General features: G+C 41.2%; 1 protein-coding gene across 1 annotated transcript; it reads right to left on the bottom strand.

Moving 5' to 3' along the window:
- Positions 1-3,993: 3,993 nt before the first annotated feature.
- On the bottom strand, positions 3,994-4,956 carry LOC139380487 (trace amine-associated receptor 8c-like). Its single transcript, XM_071123186.1, has one exon. It carries the CDS (start codon positions 4,954-4,956, stop codon positions 3,994-3,996), a length of 963 nt encoding a protein of 320 aa, XP_070979287.1.
- Positions 4,957-15,571: the final 10,615 nt, after the last annotated feature.

Raw genomic sequence — 15,571 nt, forward strand, 5'->3', positions numbered from 1 at the left:
TTTAATAGTACATTCTGAGGACGTCATGAGTCATTCAATATGTTGTTTAGCATCTCCCTCTAGTGGCTCAATAGTGACACAACGTCTTCATCAAGTGTAGTAAAGTTGAAATGTACAATACTGCATGATATCAGATAACGTCCAGGTCTAAATAAATTCTGTATTGTATAAGTAGTTGATGGTAAAATGTAAGAACATCCAATTATGGGTAACACTTTATAATTTCAGCAATAAACCATTTGTGAGTCATTTACAGTTTGCTCACCATGTATTAATCATTACTCCACCTTTAATTAAATGTTAATAAACTAGGTATTCTCAAATGTTTAAATAACTACAATATGTGTTAATGATTAAGCACAACAGCGCAGGAGACAACAGCAGAAACTACCAAAACTCTCACCACATCACTGCTGCCAGGTCAGGGGTCACACAATAGCAGCTCTCTCAGAGGTTGTGTAGTCAGAATGAATATAGAGATTGTAGAGAGACTTTTTAAAAACAATTTGTAACGAAGGATTTATAATGGATAAGTAAATAGTTTATTCATCATTCATGTATCATTACTCCCACATTTGTTTTAGAAAGCTGTTTATTCACACATTTATTAACAACTTTTATAGTCTGTAATAATGATACATAAGATAATTCATAAGATGTTTAATGAGTTAACGTTTAAACCATTTACTATTCATTAGTAAAGTCATGTTGCAGTCCCTAATGTAAAGGGAGGACTATTCACACTTTCTTAATAGTTTATAAATGTTTTAACAGTGACCAGTGTAATTTTTCACAAAAAGATGGACATGCCATTGGTAGACATTCCAATACTACCTGATTCTACTTAAGGTCTCAAAATGATCTATAACAAATCAATGGTAATCGATAAGCACACAACACAGAGGATGTTAAAGGAAATATATTGAAAATGTTATTCTAATACAGTCACACTTGTAGTAGTGTGCTGAAGGAAGTAATGTGTTTTGTCTGAAAATGATAACATTCCTGATTGTTGGCAGTGACTACCAAAACCAAAGTGTGGATTGCAGTCACTCATTAGAGCAGACTTTGTCTCAGTTACATCATGGGGACAAATACTATTTGTCAGACATCAGAACAACCACACTGCACTCTGACCCAATTATCACTTGATGTTGTTTTCCATTTCTGAGGTGTTGTTTACTCAGAAGAAAATGTGACTGAGAAATGTGATTTCTAGTTCAGTTGCATCAATCAATGATCTCAAAAGCACCTCAAGTAATTAGGGTCAGTTCACAATTTCTCAATCACAATTATCCAAAATAATGTGTACGACAACAAACAACAATAACTGTAGCGACCCTAAAAATGTGGATATCGACTTTGCCACTTCAGGATGCTTTTGTGGTGCATACGACATCATGTAGGGCTACGGTCCAGAAGGTTGAGGGTTCGCCGACCACTAAGAACCAGCTCACTCTCCCTGACTGTATCATGAGGCCTACGCTATGGTCAGAGTTGGCTACAGACAATGATCAGCTAGGAGGATATCAGATTTCCAACATTTTCCAGCAACAGGTTTCTCTGCCAATGCACCCCACAACCAATAAACAAAGCATTCCGACTTCAGGTGTTTCAATACCATGACAACCATGACAAATTAAAAGACTATGCTCTTGCTCCACAAATGCTCTCGCCTGGTTTATTCTGGGTCATCCTTGACATCAGACAGGTCGATGTTTGTAGCCGAGGGTGTCTGGCTAAGAGCTCAGGCCCAGAGTTGGTTCTTGTGGATGGTGGTCTGGGAGAGCCATAGCTCACTGCTCTTTGACCTCCCTTCTGGAGGAAGGTGTTCCCCAGAGGTAATGTTGGGTCTCTTGGGTCTGTGGATTTTTCCATGTGAACATTAAAGTCACCAAAATGTGAATATTATCTGCCAGAACTACAAGGTCCGATAGGAATTCAGGGAACTCACCGAGGAACACTATATACAGTGCCTTGCGAAAGTATTCGGCCCCCTTGAACTTTGCGACCTTTTGCCACATTTCAGGCTTCAAACATAAAGATATAAAACTGTATTTTTTTGTGAAGAATCAACAACAAGTGGGACACAATCATGAAGTGGAACGACATTTATTGGATATTTCAAACTTTTTTAACAAATCAAAAACTGAAAAATTGGGCGTGGATGAAATATGATATAAAATGATTACTTAAAATAGAAAAAAATACGAAAATAAATAGAGATGGAATCCAACAAATTAGATAGTTGAAAACAACAATAGCTAGAGTTTTTGCTGCTTTTCTCTCAGACTTATTTGCCTGTACAGTTTTAACACCAGACACACTGGGAGTCTCTTTTGAAAATACCTTTCTGGCCTGTGAACTGGCCACCACAAAGATTTTCAAATAAAGTGTTATAATGACAGAGCACGGGACAAACATTGTAATTACAATGTCAGTGAAATTAACCCAGGATGTTAATTGTTAGTGCAGCTATATCTAACAAGTAATATCTGTCAGAACTAGATGCATAAGCATTTCGCAACACCAGCAATAACATCTGTTAAACACATGTTTTTAACCAATAAAATTGTATTTTATTTGATACTAATGAGTGCAATCAGTCACTTTGTCACGTTCTGACCATAGTTCTTGTGTGTTTTCCTTGTTTTAGTGTTGGTCAGGACGTGAGCTGGGTGGGCATTCTATGTTGTGTGTCTGGTTTGTCTATTTCTATGTTTGGCCTGATATGGTTCTCAATCAGAGGCAGGTGTTAGTCATTGTCTCTGATTGGGAACCATATTTAGGTAGCCTGTTTTGTGTTGGGTTTTGTGGGTGGTTGTTTCCTGTCTTTGTGTTTTATGCACCAGTTAGGACTGTTTCGGTTTTCACGGTTATTGTTTTGTATCCTGTTCATGTTTGAGTTACCTTATTAAATTAACATGAACTGTAACCATACTGCGTTTTGGTCGGCCTCTCCTTCCCAGGAAGAAAGCCTTTACACACTTCCTAGAAACAAGAATGTTATCATTTTCAGATAAACATATTACTTCCATCAGCACGCTATTACAACAGTGTGACTGTTTTGAAATAAAATGATCAATATATTTTGTTTAACATTCTCTGTGTTTTGTGCTTATTGTTTTACCATTGATATGTTCTAGGTCATTTTGAATCTTTAAGGAGCATCAGGTACTGCTGGAATATCTACCAATAGCATGTCCATCTTTATGTGATAAATTACACTGGTCACTGTTCAGAACATTTATAAAGTATTAAGAAAGTATGAATAGTCTTCACTTTAGATTAGGGACTGCAATACAACTTTCCTAATGATTAGTAAATGGTTTATAAGAACATGTATTAAACAACTGATGACTTATCTCCTGAATCATGATTACATAATATACAAGTTGTTTAAAAATGTGTGAATAACTAGCTTACAAAAATTTATATGGGATTATTGATAAATTAATTATGAATAAACTATTTACTAATCCATTAGAAACTATTTAGTGTGTTAACCAATATCTATAAATGTGAGAATACCTAGCTAAGTAACATTTCACAAATGTTGCCTGAATATCAAATGGTGAGCAAACTGGAAATGCCTTTCAAATTTATTTCTGAATGTTATTATAAAGTGTTACCCCTAATTTATTAAGACCTGGACGTTATCTGATGTCATGCAGTATTGTACATTTCAACTTTACTACACTTGATGAAGACGTTGTGTCACAATTGAGCCACTAGAGGGAGATGTTAAACAACATACAGAATGACTCAAAGTCCTCAAAATGTAATATTAGAACACTTACATACTATTTGTCATTAAGTAACACGGAACAATGACACACTTAGGCATTTGGAGTACACGATCCACAATGTATCAATCATGACAACACTGAGATAAGTAATGTCGGTGTATTGTTACATGAAATAATTCCCCAATTGTAGAACAAAACTATATCAAACAAACGTTTGCCGAACTAGTGAATCATATTATAGGAACTATACATGTCTTATCTTCAAAGTTAAAATAAGTTTAGCTGTCACTTTGAACCATGGATAAAAGAAAGCATAAATTATTGGATTAATTAAGGAATTAAAAAGTGCCAGATAACTGGTGAAATATGATATGAAATGATCACCTATAACAGAAAAAACAAAGTAAATAAATAGAGATGGAATCCAAGAAAGGAGATAGTTGAAAACAACTATAGCTAGAGTTTTTGCTGCTTTTCTCTCAGACTTATTTGCCTGTACAGTTTTAACACCAGACACACTGGCAACCTCTTTTGAAAATACCTTTCTGGCCTGTGATCTGGCCACCACAAAGATTTTCATATAAAGTGTTATAATAATAGAGCATGGGACAACCATTATAAATACAATGTAAATTATATTAACCCATGTTATTCCTTCAACAATAACACATTCTGTCAAACACCTACTGGGTGTCTGTACATTTACAAAGTTTTTTATAATAACAGCATCGTATATGCTACAACAACACCAGGTGATGGATATACAACAGATAGTTCCTGTTATTGTTATTTTAGAGTGGTACAATAAGGGATCACACACAGCAACATAGCGGTCAATAGATATCAAGACCAAATTGCCAAGCGATAAAGAAGTACATAAAAAAGTAATGTAGAAATGAAACACACAGAAATATTCCCCAAAACCCCAGCATGGTTCCATTATTGCTACAGTCATTACTGGTATCACAAGCAGTCCAACTAGGAGATCTGACACAGCCAGAGAGAGGATGAGCAGGTTGGTTGGAGTGTGGAGCTGCTTGAAGTGAGAGATGGAGATGATCACCAGTACATTCAAAAATACTGTAACTGCTGAAATCAATGAGAAGAAGATGTAAAGTGTTATGTAGATAGATGTCGATAGCAAAGCCTTTCTGCAAGAAGAGTTTCTGTCCTGAAAACAGTATTGAACATCTTCATGTTTCTCCATTTGTAATAAAAAGTTAAAATGCTGAGGTCCTGCTCCTGCTTGGTCCTGTGTGTGACCCTGTCAGGTCCGCCTTCTGACAAACTCTGAGCTCTGCCTCTCTATTTATCCCTGAGTTACTGACAGACACTCCCCTCCCCAGCTTCTCTCTGCGAACACACAAACACACAGAAACACAAACACACACACACACACACACACACACACACACACACACACACACACACACACACACACACACACACACACACACACACACACACACACACACACACACACACGTGCTCATGTGAGCAAAGAATTGAACAAAAGCTTGGATAAACAAATCATTTGTGAAAGCATGATGTAATGTATGACAGGATTTGATTTTAATGGGGAAACATGTTATGAGTTATGTTTTGGTCACTCTATTTTTCAATGGACATATGATAAATGTGCAGACTAACTGGTTTAGATGATGTCAGCGCTCAGTTTGGACCATATTCCACAACCTCAGGAGAGATGACGGCACGCCACATGTCAGCTGGTCAGTGTTTAGGAAAGTTGACAGTAGGGAAGTTGATGAAATAGCATAAGTTGATGCTGCCCTACAATGGCAAAACGCAGTAACTATGAATTTGATCTGTTTCAACGGCCAACTATATTATCTGATTAATGTGGTACTCGTTTCCTGACACAGGAACAAGCCATTTGATCCGAATATATAATGGTGTATCAGAAAGTACTGTATAGACAGAAAAATAAGTCAGATTTTGCAGTAAAATAAATTACTTAGTTTCTGCTTTTTGCCTTTGTAGGGCCTTATGGGGTATGCACTTTAGCACATGCATTCAAATGAATAGTGGCATTCCATATGAACATTCCATAGACGTTTAGAAATGTCCATCTGAACTGAATTAGGAACCATACTTCTTCAAGTTGAGGGAGACTTTGTCTCAGTTACATCATGGGTACAAATACTATTTGTCAGACAGAACAACAACACTGTATTCTGAACCAATCACCCCGTAATGTTGTTTTCCTTTTCTGGTGTGTTGTTTTTTCTGATTTAAACAGCAAAAGACTAAATGTAATTTCCATTTCATTTAGTTGAATCAATCATTTCCAATGCACTTCTAAAAGAACATTTCACACAAAAAATAACAACTCTTTAGGAATAATTAATGATTAGCCATTTGATCAAGTTAGATTTTTTTATTTTTTTTATTTCACCTTTATTTAACCAGGTAGGCAAGTTGAGAACAAGTTCTCATTTACAATTGCGACCTGGCCAAGATAAAGCAAAGCAGTTCGACACATACAACGACACAGAGTTACACATGGAGTAAAACAAACATACAGTCAATAATACAGTATAAACAAGTCTATATACGATGTGAGCAAATGAGGTGAGATAAGGGAGGTAAAGGCAAAAAGGCCATGGTGGCAAAGTAAATACAATATAGCAAGTAAAACACTGGAATGGTAGATTTGCAATGGGAGAATGTGCAAAGTAGAAATAAAAATAATGGGGTGCAAAGGAGCAAAATAAATAAATAAATAAAATACAGTAGGGAAAGAGGTAGTTGTTTGGGCTAAATTATAGGTGGGCTATGTACAGGTGCAGTAATCTGTGAGCTGCTCTGACAGTTGGTGCTTAATTAACAGCTAGTGAGGGAGATAAGTGTTTCCAGTTTCAGAGATTTTTGTAGTTCGTTCCAGTCATTGGCAACAGAGAACTGGAAGGAGAGGCAGCCAAAGAAAGAATTGGTTTTGGGGGTGACTAGAGAGATATACCTGCTGGAGCGTGTGCTACAGGTGGGAGATGCAATGGTGACCAGCGAGCTGAGATAAGGGGGGACTTTACCTAGCAGGGTCTTGTAGATGACATGGAGCCAGTGGGTTTGGCGACGAGTATGAAGCGAGGGCCAGCCAACGAGAGCGTACAGGTTGCAATGGTGGGTAGTATATGGGGCTTTGGTGACAAAACGGATTGCACTGTGATAGACTGCATCCAATTTGTTGAGTAGGGTATTGGAGGCTATTTTGTAAATGACATCGCCAAAGTCGAGGATTGGTAGGATGGTCAGTTTTACAAGGGTATGTTTGGCAGCATGAGTGAAGGATGCTTTGTTGCGAAATAGGAAGCCAATTCTAGATTTAACTTTGGATTGGAGATGTTTGATATGGGTCTGGAAGGAGAGTTTACAGTCTAACCAGACACCTAAGTATTTGTAGTTGTCCACGTATTCTAAGTCAGTGCCGTCCAGAGTAGTAATGTTGGACAGGCGGGTAGGTACAGGTAGCGATCGGTTGAAGAGCATGCATTTAGTTTTACTTGTATTTAAGAGCAATTGGAGGCCACGGAAGGAGAGTTGTATGGCATTGAAGCTTGCCTGGAGGGTTGTTAACACAGTGTCCAAAGAAGGGCCAGAAGAATACAGAATGGTGTCATCTGCTTAGAGGTGGATCAGAGACTCACCAGCAGCAAGAGCGACCTCATTGATGTATACAGAGAAGAGAGTCAGTCCAAGAATTGAACCCTGTGGCACCCCCATAGAGACTGCCAGAGGTCCGGACAGCAGACCCTCCGATTTGACACACTGAACTCTATCAGAGAAGTAGTTGGTGTACCAGGCGAGGCAATCATTTGAGAAACCAAGGCTGTCGAGTCTGCCGATGAGGATGTGGTGATTGACAGAGTCGAAAGCCTTGGCCAGATCAATGTATACGGCTGCACAGTAATGTTTCTTATCGATGGCGGTTAAGATATCATTTAGGACCTTGAGCGTGGCTGAGGTGCACCCATGACATGCAGATCTCCTCAACTGTGACACCCTGATGTGTTTCACCTGTCTTTGTGATTATCTCCACCCCCCTTTAGGTGTCGCCCATCTTCTCCATTATCCCCTGTGGATTTATACCTGTGTTTTCTGTTTGTCTGTTGCCAGTTCGTCTTGTTTGTCAACCAGATATTTTGCTTCAGCTCCTGCTTTTCCCAGTCTCTCTTTTTCTCGCCCTCCTGGTTTTGACCTTTGCCTCTCCTGCCTCTGTGCCTGCCTGCCGACCTGTGCCTTTGCCCACCTATGGATTATTGACCTCTGCCTACCCTGACCCTGAGCCTGCCTGCCGTCCAGTACCGTTGCCCCACCTCTGGTTACTGACCCCTGCCTGCCTTGACCTGTATATTGTCTGCCCCTGTTGGATTATTAAACCATTGTTAATTCGACATCGTCTGCATCTGGGTCTTACCTTCATACCTGATATCAACAGCTTCAACGGTAGCCCCCAGACCCTGGGCACAAGGACTATCTATAATAATGTCGAACTACTGTATTGTAACACTAAACATACCTTGCACAAAATCCTCTGATTGTGTGAATGTCATTTTTGGGGCATTAATATTTATGAACTAATTTGTTAACACATTATTTTAATGTTCAGTAATAAACCAGTTGTCAAGCATTTACAGTGTTTTATATGTAAACCATTAACTAATTTAAATATTTTTTTTTCTAAAGTGAGAGCTATTTGTACTTTGAAACAATGAATCAATGTTTTGAGTGACCTGTTTTAATTTCTCACAATAAGAAGAGATTTAAGGTGTGATAATGGACTAGAACATATCAATTGTTGTAACGTATACACTTGGAGTATGGAAGCAGGGGCAGAAGGTAAGTTTAATGATGAGAACAAGCAAGGTTTAACAAAACAGGAGAAGTGTACTGAAAGTGAACAAAACCAATATTGCAAAGGTGAGGTGGACACCGGCGTTCCTGAAGACGGTTATCCAGACGGAAGGCCATCATGGTGAGAGCGTCCAAAGATATGTTGTCATCCCGACATGCCAACTCTGTCTGGATATCTTCAAGCAGTCCAACGTGGAATAGAGTGTGGAGCGCCGGCTCATGACATCCGCTGGAGGCTGCCACAGTCCGAAAGGTGAGGGCGTACTCCACAGTGGTCTGGGCACCCTGCTGGAGTAGGAAAAATTTCTCACCTCCCTCTTGAACCTCTGGAGGATGGTCAAAGACCGCCCTGAACAGAGCTATGCCCCTCTCATAGGAACCCAGCTCCTCTCCTCTCTCCCAGACTGTCATAGCCAATTCCAACGACCGTCCGGTCAGCAGGGAAATGACAGTGGCAACCTTGGATCTCTCGGTGGTGAGGGCTCGGTGAAATAGGTGAAATAGAGGGAGCACTGTAGTAGGAAGCCACGAGATTTCGATGGAGTACTGCCATACTTCTCCGGGATGGACAGTCTGGCATCGCTGACGTGGGCGGACGGCTGGGGATGGCTGGGGGACTGGCTCACTGTGACAACCAGTGGTAGGAGGCTCTCCGTCAGAGGAATGGAGAACCTCGCTGGTGGTCGTAGTGTTGGTGGAGTAGATGACTATGTCCATCAACCATCTGGATGTCACGGGCGTCCTAAGAAGTGGACCAAGGTGCAGCGTGGTGAGCGTCCATATTCCTTTTTATTAGAATGTACCCAACAAAAACAATAAACTATACAAACCGATCGTGAAGCTTAACAGGGCTATGATACCTCTAACAACTACCCACACTGAAGCAGGGAAAAAGGGCTACCTAAGTATGATTCCCAATCAGAGACAACGATATACACCTGTCCCTGATTGAGAACCGTACCCAGCCAAAACATAGAAATAAAGAAACATAGAAAACAAAACATGGAATGCACACTCAAATCACACCCTGACCAAACCAAAATAGAGACATAAAAAGGCTCTCTCAGGTCAGGGCGTGACAGTACCACCCGCAAAAGGTGCGGACTCTGGCCGCAAAACCTGAACCTATAGGGGAGGGCCCGGGTGGGCATCTATCCGCGGTGTGGCTCTGGTGCGGGACGTAGACCCCGCTCCACCTCTGGCTCACCCCACTTTGGTAGCGCCTCTAGTGTGGGGACCCTCGCCGCCGACCCCGGACTGGGGACACTCTCTGTGGGCCCCGGACTGGGAACCCTCGTTGCGGGCCACGGACTGGGGACCCTCATTGCGGGCCCCAGACTGGGGACCCTCGCTGCGGGCGCGGGACTGGGGGCCCTCATTGCGGGCCCCAGACTGGGGACCGTCGTTGCTGGCCTCAGACTGGGGACCCTCGCTGCGGGCCTCGGACTAATTACCCTCGTTGCGGGCCCCAGACTGGGCACCCTCATTGCGGGCCCCGGACTGGGAACCCTCGTTGCGGGCCCCGTACCGTGCACCCTCGTTGCGGGCCCTGGACTGGAGACCGTCGCTGATGGCTCCGGACTGGAGACCGTCGCTGGAGGCTCTGGACTGGAGACCGTCGCTGGAGCATCCGGACTGGAGGCCATCGCTGGAGGCTTCGTGCCATGGGTCATCACCAGAGGCTTCTTGCCATGCGTCATCACTGGAGGCTTCGTGCCATGGATCCTCACTGGAGGCTTCTTGCCATGGATTATCACTGGAGGCTTCTTGCCATGCATCAATGCTGGGGGCTTGGTTCTGGGTGCAGGCACAGGATTCACCAGGCTGGGGAGACATACTGGAGGCTTTATTCTTGGCGGAGGCACCGGATGAACATAGAATGCCCACCCAAATCACACCCTGACCAAACCAAAATAGAGACATAAAAACTATCTAAGGACAGGGCGTGAAAGTAATAATGACAAGTACCCACACTGAAGGAGGGAAAAAGGGCTACCTAAGTATGATTCCCAATCAGAGACAACGATAGACAGCTGTCCCTGATTGAGAGCCATACCCGGCCAAAACATAGAAATAAAGAAACATAGAAAACGAAACATAGAATGCCCACCCAAATCACACCCTGACGCAACCAAAATAGAGGCATAAAAAGGCTCTCTCAGGTCAGGGCGTAACATTGGAAGATGCTGTTATCTTCTGCTGCTTCCATATTTTCTAAGGGAGTATTCTGGAACGTACACGCTAGGAGTCAGACACAGAAGGTAAGTTTAATGACGAGAAAAAGTAGATAAACAAAACGGGCGACGCATACTGAAGGTGAACAAAACCATTGCTGCCTGATGAATGAGGCTACTGGTTGCTGTTTAAAAGGAGAGTAGTCAGGGTGGTGATTAATAAGTCCAGGTGTGTGCAACGATGGATGCCAGGTGTGTGCAACGTGGGTTGCCAGGATTGTTGGTTAGCGGGAGTTTGGCATGACAGTGTTACAATAATAATTACACAATGATTAAGGAAATATATCTAACATTTAATTCACAAATACTATTATTTGTCAACTATTTGCAAAGACTTGAGGAAGTGTTGTGTTGCAAATATTTAGCTAATGTTGTAACGTTGCATAATGATAGGAGACAGGCGCAGGAATAGGAAATAGGTGGGTTTTATTTCTCTACCCAAAATAGTGTACGTCATGGACTTGACGGGGACGAAGCCCAAAACAAACATATATATACAGTATATATATAAATATATATAATTATAACACAGGGCTGTAACCCAAACAAAGAGTGAGGTGTAAACCTCTAATAACTACACTGGACGAGACCCGTAATAACAAGTGCAAACTAACATGGTAACAAGCAAGCCAATACAACAGAGCACAGGTTCTCACAAGACCAACGGACATGGAACAATAATCAACAAGGGCAATGGGGAACAGAGGGCACATATTTATACATTCGTATCAGGGGGAATGGGAACCAGGTGTGCGTAATGAGACAAAACAGTCTGTGGTTGGTGGCAATGATCCATTTGATGATGTAGACCTCCGGAACGGGTGAACGGAATGAGCTGCAGTACCAGGAGAGCCAGACCGGGTCTCCTGGAGAGAAACCAGGCGCCTCACTGCAGTGTCGGTTGGCCTGTTCCTTGTGCTGACGCACGGCCCTGCTGGAGACGAGTGTGCACAGCGTTCCAGATTTCCTCAGCATGCCGAAACCACTCTTCCACGCTGGGTCCTCAGTCTGACTCGGATGCCAAGGTGCCTGGGCTAGCTGATATCCAAACACACACTTGAAAGGAGTGAGTTTAGTGAAGGAGTGGCGAATGGAATTCTGCTTTCTACCCAAGGTAGAAAATCTGCCCACTCCCCCAGCCGGTCCTGACAGTACACCTCAGGAACAAGCCCACTTCTTGATTGACCCTCTCCACCCGCCCATTTGCTTGAAGACAGTACCCGGAGGTGAGACTGACCGTGACCCCCAGGCGTTCCATGAACCCCTTCCATACGCGTGAGGTGAACTGAGGGCACGGTCTGACACAATGTCCTCTGGGATCCCGTAGTGCCCGAAGATTGTGAGTTAAAAGAGCCTCTGCGGTTTGCATGGCCAACAGATGCCAAGGCAGTGGAAGGAGGCGTCAAGCTTTGGGAAACATGTCCACAATGATGAGAATGGTGGTGTTCCACTGGGAGGGGGGAAGGTCAATGACAAAGTCCACCGATTAATGTGTACGCCGAGGAACTTAAAACTTTCCACCTTCTCCACTATTGTCCAGAAACGCGTGTAGGCCCCGCCGCCTCTACATTGACTTCAAGGACATGGGCTGGCCGGACTAGAACGTAATTTCTCAAGGTAGTAACCCTTTAAACATAACGTTCAGTTAAATTATGTATTTAGATATTTGTTCCATTACTCTGTAAGCAGTCTGTGAACTGCTCTAATGAGTGACAACTATCCTCATTTTGGTTTTGGTAGTCAAGGCCAGTAAACACGAATGTTAGCATATTCAGACAAAACATGTTACTTCTTCAGCACACTACCACAACATGTCCATCTTTTTGTGATAAATTACACTGGTCACTCAAAACACTTATAACATATAAATAATCCTCACTTTAGATTTAAGACTGCAAAAATACTTTACAAATGATTTGTACATGGTTTGTAAGGACATTTATTAAACATCTTATGAATGATCTTAGAAAACATTAACACATACCATAAAAGTTGTTTATAAATGTTTGAATAATTCGCTTACTAAAACAAATCTGGGAGTAATGTTAAATGAACGATTAATAAAATATTTACCAATCCATTATAAATGGTTTATTATAAAGTCTTACTAATCTCTATATTCATTCAGACTCAACAGCATCTGACAGAGCTGCTCTGGTGTGACCCCTGACCTGGCAGCAGTGATGCAGTGAGAGTAGTGGTAGTGAGAGTAGTGATAGTGAGAGTAGTGGTAGTGAGAGTAGTGGTAGTGAGAGTAGTGGTAGTGTCCATAACCAGAATGTTGAGGTTGAACTGTCTGCTGTGGTCTCCTGCACTGTTCGTTTTAATCATTATTGCATAGAGTAGTTATTTTTAAATGTGAGAATTACTAGCTGACTAACATTTAACAATTGTGGGGGTAATGATTAACAAATTGTTAACAAACTGTAAATGCCTTACAAATGATTTATTACTGAATGCTATTACTATGTTTTACCCCTAATTGCATATTCTTACATTTTACCCTCAACTACTACAATACACCATTTAGTGAGAACTGGACGTTATCTCATATCATGCAGTATTGTGCATTTCAACTTCACTGCACTTGTTAATAAAGGCAATGTGTCCTAATTAAGCCACTATAGGGTGATGTTTAACAACATACAGAATGATACATGACTTCCTGTACTTTTATAATAATTACATAGTATTTATCATGAAATAACATGGAACAACCACAGTCTTTTGTATTTGGAATATACAAAAACAAGCTCACACTTTTGTTGCCTACTCCAAATCAGTCCAATCCAGTCAAATCATTCCGTATCAACACCACCTGTACCCATGATGAAAACACTGAGATAAGTCATGTCAGTGTATTGTTACATGAAAGAAGCAATTACAACAATTGTATTACAAAACTATATTAAATCTGTTTTTCAAACTGGGAAATATAAACATAGGAATGATGAACGCCTTAAGATCAGAGTTAAGACATGTTTAGCTGTCACTTTGAACCATACATAAAAGAAAACATAAATGTTTGGATTGATAAAATAATTAGTTAGTGGCAGAAGACCAATGAGAAATTGTCACTTAAAAACTACAAAAGAACGAGAGTAGAAAATAGAAATGGAATCCAACGAATTAGATAGTTGAAAACAACAATAGATATCGTTTTTGATGGACACTTAACATTATGGACACTTAACACGGTGCATTTTGGTCCTCACCTCCGTCCACCTACGACTATGTAGGTAATTGTAATAAAAAATACATTTTGTCATGTGTGACCATTGGCTCAAATCAAATCAAAATTTGATACGAATAAAGATACGAATAATGAGAACATACTGTACACGTAATGTTAGCTACCAAGCCAACCAGGTAATGTTAGCTACCAAGCCAGCCAGCTAATGTTAGCTACCAAGCCAGCCAGCTAATGTTAGCTACCAAGCCAGCCAGGTAATGTTAGCTAGCTAACTTAATCTGATTGTCATAAGGCTCCATGACTTTGTCCACATAGGGCATCTGAACACAGAACACATACTTTGATGAATTTCGTTACATTTTGGGTGTTTTCATTCATTGTACACGTGTGTGTGGGTGAGACTACAATTAGTGTATAAAATTGAGATCCGGCAAATGCACATTCATTGAATGGACACACTTCTTCTCCCAGAACACCACATGCATGTGTGTTTGAGCACCCACACACGCACACACACGCACACACACGCGCACACACACACGCACACACACTTCACTCCCCTTCTTAGCTTCCATGGCAACCCCCACGGGAACTTTTCCTCCTCAGGAACAACACCTGTTGGCATTCTCCCAAACAATAGTTTCAATAATAAATAGAACTTTGCTGATAAAAAGTTCTAACACAACCATAGGTGATAATATATGTATTATAATGGATTTATAATCAGCTATAATGGGGCGGTCATTTTGGACCTAGAACGCAGAACAAATGAACAAGAAACAAACACAACAGGAGGGTTAAACTTGACATGAAACCACTCTCTGTCAAAATTAGAAAGGTGTAATATATGAAAAAGTAGCAAGCTAGACTATCTTTCCCGTGGTCTGAAATCGGAGTAGATAGCCAGAGTGAATTTACCAGCTAGTACATCTATCAACAGTTGTTGCGATGACATTCTATTGAAACAAATTGTTGCATAGTGGAGTCTTTTGTTAAGACATGTAGCTAGCTAGCTTAACAATGAGCCATAATACCAACTCATGACGTTACTACTCTGCATGAATCTGCACGATCAGATGTTAACAACCAACCAGGTTCAATGTTAGCTAGCTAACATTAGGCAATAACTAGTTAAGCAAATGGGTCTGAGATATGAATAACAAGACAGTACACGTAATGTTAGCTAACGAGCCAGCCAGCTAACGTTAGCTAGCTAACACTACACTTTAACTTGAAATGAAACCACTTTGTGTAAACATTTGAAAGGTGAAATATCTGAAATTGTAGCTAGCTAGACCATCTTACCCATTTACGTCATTGATGGACACATCTCCTGTCGGATGCCATTGTTGCCCTTAGTTTGAAGATGTAATCCAGAGACAAGTGTTTTCTCCATCTCAATAGCTATCATACTCAAATTCCACTGACCCCAGAAAGTGGAGAGCTTACACATAATGTTAGCGAGCCAGCCAGCCAGCTAACCTTAGCTAGCTAACAGTACACTTTAACTTGACAATTGGCTT

This window comes from Oncorhynchus clarkii, chromosome 22, assembly GCF_045791955.1.
Source record: "Oncorhynchus clarkii lewisi isolate Uvic-CL-2024 chromosome 22, UVic_Ocla_1.0, whole genome shotgun sequence".
In the NCBI taxonomy this organism is placed as follows: Eukaryota; Metazoa; Chordata; class Actinopteri; order Salmoniformes; family Salmonidae; genus Oncorhynchus; species Oncorhynchus clarkii.